The sequence below is a fragment of the Ranitomeya variabilis genome, chromosome 2 (assembly GCF_051348905.1).
Source record: "Ranitomeya variabilis isolate aRanVar5 chromosome 2, aRanVar5.hap1, whole genome shotgun sequence".
In the NCBI taxonomy this organism is placed as follows: Eukaryota; Metazoa; Chordata; class Amphibia; order Anura; family Dendrobatidae; genus Ranitomeya; species Ranitomeya variabilis.
Window position 1 is genome coordinate 458,278,688 of NC_135233.1, and position 13,920 is coordinate 458,292,607.

At 45.3% G+C, this 13,920-nt stretch overlaps 1 protein-coding gene across 1 annotated transcript in view; it reads left to right on the plus strand.

Moving 5' to 3' along the window:
* LOC143806636 (protein spinster homolog 1-like) overlaps positions 1-13,035 on the plus strand; it is a 35,672-nt gene extending 22,637 nt beyond the window's left edge. The window contains exons 12-14 of the mRNA XM_077287401.1: positions 3,667-3,841; positions 11,626-11,703; positions 12,200-13,035. Coding sequence (XP_077143516.1) covers positions 3,667-3,841; positions 11,626-11,663 — 213 coding nt within the window. The 3' untranslated portion in view covers positions 11,664-11,703; positions 12,200-13,035. The remainder of the gene's footprint in view (positions 1-3,666; positions 3,842-11,625; positions 11,704-12,199) is intronic.
* The last annotated feature ends 885 nt before the right edge of the window (positions 13,036-13,920 follow it).

Consider the following 13,920-nt stretch of genomic DNA (forward strand, 5'->3'; position numbering starts at 1 on the left):
CTCAGACAAGATGTCTGTCAAGTCTCTGTTTGAAGACTTCCATTGAAGGAGAACTCACCACCTCTCGTGGCTGCCTGTTCCACTCATTGATTACCCTCATTGTCAAAAACTTTTTTCTAATATCTAATCTGTATCTTCTCCCTTTCAGTTTCACTCCATTGTTTCTCGTGTTTCCATGTGCAAATGAGAATAAGGATGATCCCTCTACACTGTAACATCTCAACACACAGACATGTACAGGGGATGTGACTGTAGCCGTATCATGAGGTCTGATTGGTACAGTACCTTATGTAACGCTGTATTTTTATGGTGGTCTCCATGTCTACATAAAGTATCCTAACAGATATATACAGATGTAGCCGCGTTAAATGAACTAGCGAGTCTCACTGTGGCCTAATCATAGCATACTTAAAAGGGTTCACCAGGATTATTTTTGTTTTACTATGGGCCTAAGAACTAGTGGATCGCCCCCAGGCGCAGGGCAGTGGGGTACTCGGTACCGGGTCCCTCTGTCTCGGTTCTGGGGATGTCACGGTGGCCCGACCCGGTCCGTGGCCCTGCTAAGGGGCGCCCAATTAAAGGTGTGGTTTGTCAAGTGTTCGTGACGCCACCTGTGGTATTCGGTCAGGATGGCCGACGCTGCTAGGGGTCTGCTGGGGTGATGGAATGGCAGCTAGATGATATACCTTCCCCTTGATGAGTAGGTGGTAATGGTGGGTGTTGTAAGGCGCGATGAATAACGAGGACACAAAGGTTGCAGTCTCTTTACCTTTTACTGAAGACTTCAGTGTCCACAATCCAGAGCACTGCTAACAGGGCTGGCTGAGTCCGGCCGGTCCGAAGGCACATCCAGAGTTCCCTTTGCAGGTGGAAATCAGTGTCCTTCCTACCAGCGCCTGTGTGTTGTAGTACCTCCCTGCTGAGCACCACGGGATAGTCCTCACAAGTTGTCGGACGGACAAGGGACGGAGAGAGAGAAACAGAAACATACACGACAGTTGTGAGTCACAACTGTCGTGTATGTTTCTGTTTCTCTCTCTCCGTCCCCCAGATGGTATGGATAGGACGACCCGTATGACGGAGTAGGCCTGGAGCTATTTTATAGGGACCCTAGTGACGCCCCTCTCCCACATTTTGCCTCTGTTGTCTTCATTAGGTTAAAGGTTTAGCAGCCAACTTGGAATTAACTGTCCTGCCATTGTTTGAAGTAATGCGTAAAGCCTATTACTCCCTCGGTGTTCCGGCCACCGGCTATGCGCCTCAGAAGGATGTTGCCGATCTTAAGGCAGGACTCCTCCTGGTATTATCTCCCTGTGCTGTGATCTCGTTTCTCACTTCTCCACAATATACTTCGCTTCGTGTCCTTTCTTAAGATGCTGCCGCAATGAGGTGCAGGCGCAGCTCCGTAACTTTCTATCTCTTGCTAAGTCTCTGCCAGGATCCCACCCCTGACAGGGACCTCTGTCTGCAGCTCAGATGTTCCTCCTTCTCCCCCTGTCTGCCTGACAGGTTTTCTCTGGGTCTCACCCAGGTAGCTTTCTGACTAACTTCCTATCCAGCCCCCAGTTTTACCCGAGTGTGAGGAGTGGCCTAATAGATAGAACCTTTTGCTCCCCCTGGTGGCCGGAGTGTGAAGTGTAGTGTGTGACTGTGATAACTGGTCAGGTGAACTCCTTTATTGCCATCAGACGTAACATCACTCCCCCTGGTGGAAGAGCGACATTACTGCAATGACCAGGACTCTGGGGCGCTGCACTAGCAGGCGTGTAGTTGCTAAATACCTGCCTGTAGTGCCCGGTACGCACTGATTTTTGCCGACGCAGAGTGCTCTTACCTCCGATTCAGCGGCTTCCGCTGATGTCACATCGACATAGCAGCATCTTCTCTTCCACTCTGATCTGTTGACACAGAGTGGTTGCTGATGTCATGGTGATTGACAGCTGGCTCCACGCTACCTAACTACGGGGCATCAGCATGGCCTCAGCACTCACGCCCTGTTAACAGAGCAATCTGGAAGAAGAAGAGCTGCTCTGTTGATGTGGAACAGCTGAATCAGTGGCAGGAGGGGTCTGTGATGGCTCTGAGCTTGCGCAGGGTAGAACAAGCAGGTAACTGCCTGTCATAGCAACTACCTCACGTGCCCATTAGTTTTTAGGCTAATAGTAAAAAAAATAGTCCTGAATAACCACTTTAAGCAATTAGATAATTTATTAGGTGGTCATATTTAGCAAAATGAACAATTGCGCTTAGGAATGTTGTGTCCTGCAAATAAATGTTCATGGCCTAATGATCACTTATTCTGCGAATTCTACCTCTGCAGACAGCAGACATTCAGGACATACAAGCAGTATCCATACACATACATTACCCAGCAGGACTATACATGGAAGCTATGCACCAGCAAACTATTCTTACCTTGTGTGCACAGCAGGAGAACTCCAATGACAAGATGGCCTGGAGTGATGTCATAGATCATCTGCTGAGGGAGGATGTCACATCAGTCCTGTCTCTAGACAGTGTGTAGTGCTGGGGCTGCAGAAACTGGAGCCAGTGCTGTTCATGGTTTGGAGGATGGAGCTCCTCCACTATCTGCAGTGAGGCACCTTCTCATTCTATGAGCACCAGATTCCATTGTTATCCATTGACTACTGTCAGTGTAAGGCCATGTGCACACGTTCAGTATTTTTTGCGTTTTTTTGCTATAAAAACGTGATAAAAACACGAAAAAAACGCGAAAAAAAGCTTACATATGCCTCCCATTATTTTAAGTGTATTCCGCATATCTTGTGCAAATGTTGCTTTTTTTTCCGCTAAAAAAATCGCATCGCGGAAAAAAAAGCAACATGTTCATTAAATTTGCGGAATTGCGGGGATTCCGCACACCTAGGAATGCATTGATCTGCTTACTTCCCGCACGGGGCTGTGCCCACCATGCGGGAAGTAAGCAGATCATGTGCGGTTGGTACCCAGGGTGGAGGAGAGGAGACTCTCCTCCACGGACTGGGCACCGTATAATTGGTAAAAAAAAAAAAAGAATTAAAATAAAAAAGTCATATACTCACCTTCAATGGCCCCCCCAGTCTTCCCGCCTCTCCGGTGCACGCTGCCGCTTCGGTTCCTATAGCTGGTGTGTGTGAAGGACCTGCGATGACCGCGATGACGTCGCGGTCACGTGACTGCGACGTCATGGAAGGTCCTGCACACACCATCTATAGGAACGGACGCCGCTGAGGAGATCGGCTGTCTGCAGGTGAGTATAACCATTTTTTTAATTTTTTTTATTATTTTTAACAATCTATCTTTTACTATTGATGCTGCATAGGCTGCATCTATAGTAAAAAGTTGGTCACACTTGTCTAACACTATGTTTGACAAGTGTGACCAACCTGTCAGTCAGTTTTCCAAGCGATGCTACAGATCGCTTGGAAAACTTTAGCATTCTGCAAGCTAATTACGCTTGCAAAATGCTAAAAAAACCGCGAAAAAAACGGGAAAAAACTAAAAAAAAAAAAACATGCGGATTTCTTGCAGAAAATTTCCGGTTTTCTTCAGGAAATTTCTGCAAGAAATCCTGACGTGTGCACATACCCTAAATGTGTCTAGTCAATTATGTTTTTTTCTACTTTCATTCACCACACATAACTATTTATTTCATCATATCTTCAGATATCTGACCGCATCAATCTTCAAGATCCAGTCACGCCTCTATGGAAGTTCCACAGTTTGCAGTTCGCCCTCATGGTTTGTTGTCCCTTTATCGTGGCTATCGGAGGAGGATTCTTTTTTGCATGTGCCTGCTTTATTGAAGAAGATCGTAAGAAGGCAGAGACAGAGTCTGAAGGTTCGTGCACAAATATGTTCATTATCCACTCATATCTCCTGCAGAATTTGGATTAGCATTAGCTCCATAATCAGTAACTGTAATACCCAGCATCTGTATAATACATCTATCTCCATAACAAAGCGCCATAACATAAGATTAACAAAGCTCCATAACTAAATATGCATATGTGTTAACCTGATATAAATTCTGCTCTTCTTCTGAATCTGGCGTTGTTTGTCTTTTGTTCTCGTATCTCCCCATTCCTGATATATGTCTCCCTGTATATTTATCAAGCATTTTAGACAACTAGGCATGATCATCAGGATATTTCTCAAAAAGAGAAAAATTTAGAGGGTCACGCCCACTTGACAAAAAAAATACTAGATTTATATAAATAGAGAAATGAGAACCCCAGGAATAAAGGACGAGCAACGATAATTTCAGAAGAATGATGGCATTTAGATAAGGTGAAAAAAATAGTGAAATGTCCGGTCATCTTGTTCAATTGAGTTTGGAGCGCCCCCAGACGCAGGGCCGCGGGGTACTCGGTACCGGGCCTCTCTGTCTCGGTCCTGGGGTTGTCACGGTGGCTAGACCCGGTCCGTGACCCTGCTAAGGGGCGTCCAATTAATGGTGATGGTGCGTGGTGCAAGGCGCGATGAATAACGAGGACACAGGGTTGCAGTCTCTTTACCTCTTTACTGAAGGCTTCGGGATCCACAATCCAGAGCACTGCTTAGGCCGGAGACACACTGGTGCGAGAGACGGCCGAGTCTCGCTGGTTAAAAGCAAGCTGTGGCACCTGCACTCCGGAGCGGAGCGTGCGGCTCCATAGCAATACATGGAGCTGCACGCTCAGCTCCGGAATGCAGGTGCCACAGCTTGCTTTTAACCAGCGAGACTCGGCCGTCTCTCGCACCAGTGTGTCTCCGGCCTAACAGGGCTGGCTGAGACCGGCCGGTCCGAAGGCACATACGGAGTTCCCTTTGCAGGTGGAAATCAGTGCCTACCTACTAGCGCCTGGGTGTTGTAGTACTTCCCTGCTGAGCACCACGGGATAGTCCTCACAACTGTTGTGTCTGTTCCTGATGTTCTCTCTCTCCGTTCCCCAGATGATATGGATAGGACGCACCCGTATGATGGGGTAGGCCTGGAGTTATTTTATAGGGACCCTAGAGACGCCCCTCTCCCACATTTGCCTCCTTTGTCTTTATTAGGTGATTTAGGTGAGACAGCCAACCTAAAGTTAACTGTCCTGCCGTTGGTTTGAAGTAATGCTTAGAGCCCAATACTTCCTCGGCGTTCCGGCCACCGGCTACGCGCCTCAGTAGGATGTTGCCACGATCTTAAGGCAGGACTCCTCCTGGTATTGTCTCCTTGTGCTGTGATCTCGTTTCTCACTTCTCCACAATATTCTTCGCTTCGTGTCCTTTCTTGAGATGCCGCCGCAATGAAGTGCAGGTGCGGCTACTTAATGATCTGTCCTTTCACTAGGCCTCTGTCAGGATCCCACCCCTAACAGGGAACCCCCTGAATCTTCCCAAGCAACCTCTTCTCTCACTAGATGTTACCTGGGCAAAACCCAGTCAGCTTCTCCCTAACTTCCTATCCAACCCCCAGTTTTACCTGAGTGTGAGGAGTGGCCTAATACATAGAACCCTTTGCTCCCCCTGGTGGCCGGAGTGTGAAGTGTAATGTGTGACTGTGATACCTGGTCAGGTGAACTCCTTTAGTGCCATCAGACGTACCATCACTCCCCTTAGTGGCAGAGCGACAATACTGCACGACCAGGACTCTGGGGCGCTGCAGTTTTATTTAACATTTCCAAATTTTACACCAATAATAATGTTAGCAAGGAGTATAAATTGGGGCGGTATAAAAAGGGAAGAATGGGGTAACAATGGGAAGTTACAGGAAAGAAAGTAAAGTCAAGGCTGCTCATTATTATTAGGAGTAAACAGACTATTATAATATTGCAATTTGTACATAGTATTTATAAACATTTAATTTGGTACATATCTGGTACATTTTGGTAATACACCTCCTTTAGTTTTTAAGTTGTAGGTTTAGCCTGTGTTAAAACAAAAACACTTACATCATGACACTCATCCAACTAAATATGTTTTAAAAAAAACATTTTTACCTAAGTACAAAGTTGAACTTATATATTGTGCGTTGATGCCCCTTCCATTACTTCTGATATTGATGGAGGAATTATTTGCTTCCATTTTGTTGCAATTAAATGTTTAATCACCAAAAAAATGTAACAATAGATATATTGAAATTTGGGTGGGATTTCATCTACATCTTGTCATAATACTGCTAATTATGGAGTAATATTGGGTTTAGAAATTCATAGGAGTAAGTTCGAAGTTTCTTTCCACAATTCCTTTAACCCCTTCATGACCCAGCCTATTTTGGCCTTAATGACCTGGCCGTTTTTTGCAATTCTGACCAAGTGTCCCTTTATGAGGTAATAACTCAGGAACGCTTCAACGGATCCTAGCGATTCTGAGACAGTTTTTTCGTGACATATTGGGCTTCATGTTAGTGGTAAATTTAGGTCGATAATTTCTGAGTTTATTTGTGAAAAAAACAGAAATTTGGCGAAAATTTTGAAAATTTCGCAATTTTCACAGTTTGAATTTTTATTCTGTTAAACCAGAGAGTTATGTGACACAAAATAGTTAATAAATAACGTTTCCCACATGTCTACTTTACATCAGCACAATTTTGGAAACAAATTTTTTTTTTGCTAGGAAGTTATAAGGGTTAAAATTTGACCAGTGATTTCTCATTTTTACAACAAAAGTTACAAAACCATTTTTTTAGGGACCACCTCACATTTGAAGTCATTTTGAGGGTTCTATATGGCTGAAAATACCCCAAAGTGACACCATTCTAAAAACTGCACCCCTCAAGGTGCTCAAAACCACATTCAAGAAGTTTATTAACCCTTCAGGTGTTTCACAGCAGCAGAAGCAACATGGAAGTAAAAAATGAACATTTAACTTTTTAGTCACAAAAATTATCTTTTAGCAACAATTTTTTTATTTTCCCAAGGGTAAAAGGAGAAACTGGACCACGGACGTTGTTGTCCAATTTGTCCTGAGTACGCTGATACCTCATATGTGGGGGTAAACCACTGTTTGGGTGCACGGCAGGGCTCGGAAGGGAAGGAGCGCCATTTGACTTTTTGAATGAAAAATTGGCTCCAATCTTTAGCGGACACCATGTCGCGTTTGGAGAGCCCCCGTGTGCCTAAACATTGGAGCTCCCCCACAAGTGACCCCATTTTGGAAACTAGACCCCCCATGGAACTTATCTAGAAGCATAGTGAGCACTTTAAACCCCCAGGTGCTTCACAAATTGATCCGTAAAAATGAAAAAGTACTTTTTTTTCCCCAAAAAATTATTTTAGCCTCAATTTTTTCATTTTCACATGGGCAACAGGATAAAATGGATCCTAAATTTTGTTGGGCAATTTCTCCTGAGTACACCGATACCTCACATGTGGGGGTAAACCACTGTTTGGGCACATGGTAAGGCTCGGAAGGGAAGGAGCGCCATTTTACTTTTTGAATGAAAAATTATCTCCATCGTTAGCGGACACCATGTCGCTTTTGGAATGCCCCTGTGTGCCTAAACATTGGAGCTCCTCCACAAGTGACCCCATTTTGGAAACTAGACCCCCCAAGGAACTTATCTAGAGGCATAGTGAGCACTTTAAACCCCCAGGTGCTTCACAAATTGATCCACAAAAATGAAAAAGTACTTTTTTTTCACACAAAATTTCTTTTAGCCTCAATTCTTTCATTTTCACATGGGCAACAGGATAAAATGGATCCTAAAATTCGTTGGGCAATTTCTCCTGAGTACGCCGATACCTCATATGTGGGGGTAAACCACTGTTTGGGTGCACGGCAAGGCTCGGAAGGGGAGGTGTGCCATTTGACTTTTTGAATGGAAAATTAGCTCCAATCGTTAGCGGACACCATGTCGCGTTTGGAGAGCCCCTGTGTGCCTAAACATTGGAGATCCCCTACAAGTGACCCCATTTTGGAAACTAGACCCCCCAAGGAACTTATCTAGATGCATAGTGAGCACTTATAACCTCCAGGTGCTTCACAGAAGTTTATAACGCAGAGCCGTGAAAATAAAAAATAATTTTTCTTTCCTCAAAAATGATTTTTAGCCCAGAATTTTTTATTTTCCCAAGGGTAATAGGAGAAATTGGACCCCAAATGTTGTTGTCCAGTTTGTCCTGAGTACGATGATACCCCATATGTGGGGGTAAACCACTGTTTGGGCGCATGGCAGGGCTCGGAAGGGAAGGCACGCCATTTGGCTTTTTGAATGGAAAATTAGCTCCAATCATTAGCGGACACCATGTCGCGTTTGGAGAGCCCCTGTGTGCCTAAACATTGGAGCTCCCGCACAAGTGACCCCATTTTGGAAACTAGACCTCCCAAGGAACTAACCTAGATGTGTGGTGAGCACTTTGAACCCCCAAGTGCTTCACAGAAGTTTATAACGCAGAGCCATGAAAATAAAAAATAATTTTTCTTTTCTCAAAAATGATTTTTTAGCCCACAATTTTTTATTTTCCCAAGGGTAACAGGAGAAATTGGACCCCAAAAGTTGTTGTCCAGTTTCTCCTGAGTACGCTGATACCCCATATGTGGGGGTAAACCACTGTTTTGGCACACGTCGGGGTTCGGAAGGGAAGTAGTGACGTTTTGAAATGCAGACTTTGATGGAATGCTCTGCGGGCATCAGGTTGCTTTTGCAGAGCCCCTGATGTGCCTAAACAGTAGGAACTCCCCACAAGTGACTCCATTTTGGAAACTAGACCCCCAAGGGAACTTATCTAGATGTGTGGTGAGCACTTTGAACCCCCAAGTGCTTCACAGAAGTGTATAACGCAGAGCCGTGAAAATAATAAATGTGTTTCCTTTCCTCAAAAATGTTTTTTTAGCCCAGAATTTTTTATTTTTGCAAGAGTAACAGGAGAAATTGGACCCAAAAGTTGTTGTCCAGTTTCTCCTGAGTACGCTGATACCCCATATATGGGGGTAAACCACTGTTTGGGCACATGCCGGGGCTCGGAAGGGAAGTAGTGACGTTTTGGAATGCAGACTTTGATGGAATGGTCTGCGGGCATCATGTTACGTTTGCAGAGCCCCTGATATGCCTAAACAGTAGAAACCCCCCACAAGTGACCCCATTTTGGAAACTAGACCCCCCAAGGAACTTATCTAGATGTGTGGTGAGCACGTTCAACCCCCAAGTGCTTCACAGAAGTTTACAACGCAGAGCCGTGAAAATAAAAAATAATTTTTCTTTCCTCAAAAAAGATGTTTTAGCAAGCAATTTTTTATTTTCACAAGGGTAACAGGAGAAATTGGGCCCCAATATTTGTTGCCCAGTTTGTTGTGAGTGTGCTGGTACCCCATATGTGGGGGTAAACCACTGTTTGGGCACACATCAGGGCTCGGAAGGGAAGTAGTGACATTTGAAATGCAGACTTTGATGGAATGGTCTGCGGGCGTCACATTGCATTTGCAGAGCCCCTGATGTGCCTAAACAGTAGAAACACCCCACAAGTGACCCCATTTTGGAAACTAGACCCCCGAAGGAACTTATCTAGATGTGTGGTGAGCACTTTCAACCCCCAAGTGCTTCACAGAAGTTTATAACGCAGAGCCGTGAAAATAAAAAATGATTGTTCTTTCCTCAAAAATTATGTTTTAGCAAGTAATTTTTTATTTTTGCAAGGGTAACAGGAGAAATTGGACCCCAACAGTTGTTGCCCAGTTTGTCCCAGTACGCTGGTACCCCAAATGTGGGGGTAAACCACTGTTTGGGCGCACGTCGGGGCTTGGAAGGGAGGGAGCACCATTTGACTTTTTGAACGCAAGATTGGCTGGAATCAATGGTGGCGCCATGTTGCGTTTGGAGACCCCTGATGTGCCTAAACAGTGGAAACCCCTCAATTCTAACTTCAACACTAACCCCAACACACCCCTAATCCTAATCCCAACTGTAGCCATAACCCTAATCACAACCCTAACCCCAACACACCCCTAACCACAACCCTAACCGCAACACACCCGTAACCCTAATTCCAACCCTAATCCTAACCCTAATCCCAACCCTAACCCTAATCTTAACCCTAACCACAACTGTAACCCCAACGCACCCCTAACCCTATCCGTAACCCTAACCACAAGCCTAATCTTAACCCTATTTCCAACCCTAGCCCTAATTCCAACCCTAACTCTAATTCCAACCCTAACCCTAAGGCTATGTGCCCACGTTGCGGATTCGTGTGAGATTTTTCCGCACGATTTTTGAAAAATCTGCAGGTAAAAGGCACTGCGTTTTACCTGCGGATTTACAGCAGATTTCCAGTGTTTTTTTGTGCGGATTTCACCTGCGGATTCCTATTGAGGAACAGGTGTAAAACGCTGCGGAATCCGCACAAAGAATTGACATGCTGCGGAAAATACAACGCAGCGTTTCTGCACGGAATTTTCCGCACCATGGGCACAGCGGATTTGGTTTTCCATAGGTGTACATGGTACTGTAAACCTGATGGAAAACTGCTACGAATTCGCAGCGGCCAATCCGCTGCAGATCCGCGGCCAATCCGCTGCGGATCCGCGGCCAATCCGCTGCGGATCCGCAGCCAAATCCGCACTGTGTGCACATGCCATAACCCTAACCCTACCCCTAACCCTAACCCTACCCGTAACCCTAACCCTACCCCTAACCCTAACCCTACCCCTAGTTCTAACCCTAGTTCTAACCCTAACCCTAGTGGAAAAAGAAAAAAAAATATTTTCTTTATTTTATTATTGTCCCTACCTATGGGGGTGATAAAGGGGGGGGGGTTATTTATTATTTTTTTTTATTTTGATCGCTGTGATAGAACCTACCACAGCGATCAAAATGTACTTTGTAATGAATCTGCCGGCCGGAAGATGGCGGCGCCCATGGAGGAGGCGGACGGGCACCGGGAGCCTCGGTAAGTATAAGGGGGGGAGATCGGGGCACGGGGGGGCGTCGGAGCACGGGGGGGTGACATAGGAGCACGGGGGGAGCGGACAGGAGGACGGGGGAGCGGAGCACAGGACGGAGGGGACTACGGGACAGATCGGTGGCTTGGGGGGGCGATCGGTGGGGTGGGGTCACTTCAGTATTTCCAGCCATGGCCGATGATATTGCAGCATCGGCCATGGCTGGATTGTAATATTTCACCAGTTTTTTAGGTGAAATATTACAAATCGCTCTGGTTGGCAGTTTCACTTTCAACAGCCAATCAGAGCGATCGTAGCCACGGGGGGGTGAAGCCACCCCCCCTGGGCTGAAGTACCACTCCCCCTGTCCCTGCAGAACGGGTGAAATCGGAGTTAACCCTTTCACCCGCTCTGCAGCGACGCGATCATTCCATGACGCCACATAGGCGTCATGGGTCGGATTGGCACGGGTTTTCATGACGCCTACGTGGCGTCAAAGGTCGGGAAGGGGTTAATAAGGGACAATTCCAACATCTGGGTAAAATTTCCCCTTTTCCCACAGCCTCTCCAGCATAGAGGAGATTGGGAAGGGAATACTCTGTGGAGTTGCATTGGAGTAAAGTACGACCGTAACATAATGTCACAGTGTGTCCCATGGAGAGAAGCGCACGAAGTGGTAGAATACGTTAGGTTTAATGCTTTACTGTATATAGAGATAATCCTTCTGTATTATTTTGTATAAAATCATTTTTTAATCCTGTTTCTATTTCTTCTTTATAGATTGTGTCCTGCAGGAGGTAATAGTTGCACCTCCATAAATTTGATTTTTTTAAGGCTGGACCTGAGGAAAACTTAAAGGTAAGATAAGATAGGAATGGTCAGACTATGTCTTTTGACCAATAGTCATTTTTTACATTTTTGATAAAGAGAATATATTTGTGAGAACCAAATCGAATCTAGACAGAGTTTTATGTCTGTCGGAGAAGTGTGTGACCTGCCTTGAAGAGACACCATAATACATCATATAGTTCTTATTTATTTAGCCAGTAGTCTAATATTTGGGATAGTTATCCTGTCTGAGCAGTCGAGTCTAAGTAACCATTTGGATCAATGTTAAAATCACCAAAAAGTAACAAATCTCCCTTCTGGAGTTTGTTGACAGTCATCTCTATATGAATGGGGGGGGGGGGGGGGGGGTATAGTCCAAACCCAAGAATAAGCAGATATCAATTATCTTAAATATTTTCTCACAAGGCGATAATTCAGTAACCAGGAGCACATTGCGTGCCACTTATATATGATATCCAGTTGTTCCATCTTCAGTCATAACCAGTCATATTTATTATTTCTGCAGATCACTATTCCCAGAGAAAGGCCTGAGTTTGATCCATCAATGAATATGGAATACAGCTGGATGTGATGACTATTCTACAAGACGAAAACATGTCAGAAAAAAAGAGACAGATTCCGGGCTCGGTCTCTGTTCTCATGTATGGACATTTCACTTACTGGACTTTCCGCAGTCAGACGTACTCACGGAATAATGTGAGTTTCCTGCTGCAAAAAAGAGGCAGATTCCGGGCTCGGTCTCTGTTCTCACCTATGGACATTTCACTTACTGGACTTTCCGCAGTCAGACGTACTCACGGAATAATGTGAGTTTCCTTCTGCAAAAAAGAGGCAAATTCCGGGCTTGGTCTCTGTTCTCACTTATGGACATTTCACTTACTGGACTTTCCGCAGTCAGGACATACTCACGGAATAATGTGAGTTTTCTGCTGCAAAAAAAGAGACAGATTCTGGGCTCGGTCTCTGTTCTCACTTATGGACATTTCACTTACTGGACTTTCCGCAGTCAGGACGTACTCACGGAATAATGTGAGTTTCCTGCTGCAAAAAAAGAGACAGATTCCGGGCTCGGTCTCTGTTCTCATGTATGGACATTTCACTTACTGGATTTTCCGCAGTCAGACGTACTCACGGAATAATGTGAGTTTTCTGCTGCAAAAAAAGAGACAGATTCTGGGCTCGGTCTCTGTTCTCACTTATGGACATTTCACTTACTGGACTTTCCGCAGTCAGGACGTACTCACGGAATAATGTGAGTTTCCTGCTGCAAAAAAAGAGACAGATTCCGGGCTCGGTCTCTGTTCTCATGTATGGACATTTCACTTACTGGACTTTCCGCAGTCAGACGTACTCACGGAATAATGTGAGTTTCCTGCTGCAAAAAAGTGACAGATTCCGGGCTCGGTTTCTGTTCTCACTTATGGACATTTCACTTACTGGACTTTCCGCAGTCAGACGTACTCACGGAATAATGTGAGTTTCCTGCTGCAAAAAAGTGACAGATTCCGGGCTCGGTTTCTGTTCTCACTTATGGACATTTCACTTACTGGACTTTCCGCAGTCAGACGTACTCACGGAATAATGTGAGTTTCCTGCTGCAAAAAAGTGACAGATTCCGGGCTCGGTCTCTGTTCTCACTTATGGACATTTCACTTACTGGACTTTCCGCAGTCAGGACGTACTCACGGAATAATGTGAGTTTCCTGCTGCAAAAAAGAGGCAGATTCCGGGCTCGGTCTCTGTTCTCACCTATGGACATTTCACTTACTGGACTTTCCGCAGTCAGACGTACTCACGGAATAATGTGAGTTTCCTGCTGCAAAAAAGTGACAGATTCCGGGCTCGGTTTCTGTTCTCACTTATGGACATTTCACTTACTGGACTTTCCGCAGTCAGACGTACTCACGGAATAATGTGAGTTTCCTGCTGCAAAAAAGTGACAGATTCCGGGCTCGGTCTCTGTTCTCACTTATGGACATTTCACTTACTGGACTTTCCGCAGTCAGACGTACTCACGGAATAATGTGAGTTTCCTGCTGCATGAAGAGGCAGATTCCGGGCTCGGTCTCTGTTCTCACTAATGGACATGTCAGACGTACTCACGGAATAATGTGAGTTTCCTGCTGCATGAAGAGGCAGATTCCGGGCTCGGTCTCTGTTCTCACTAATGGACATGTCAGACGTACTCACGGAATAATGTGAGTTTCCTGCTGCATAGAGGCAGAT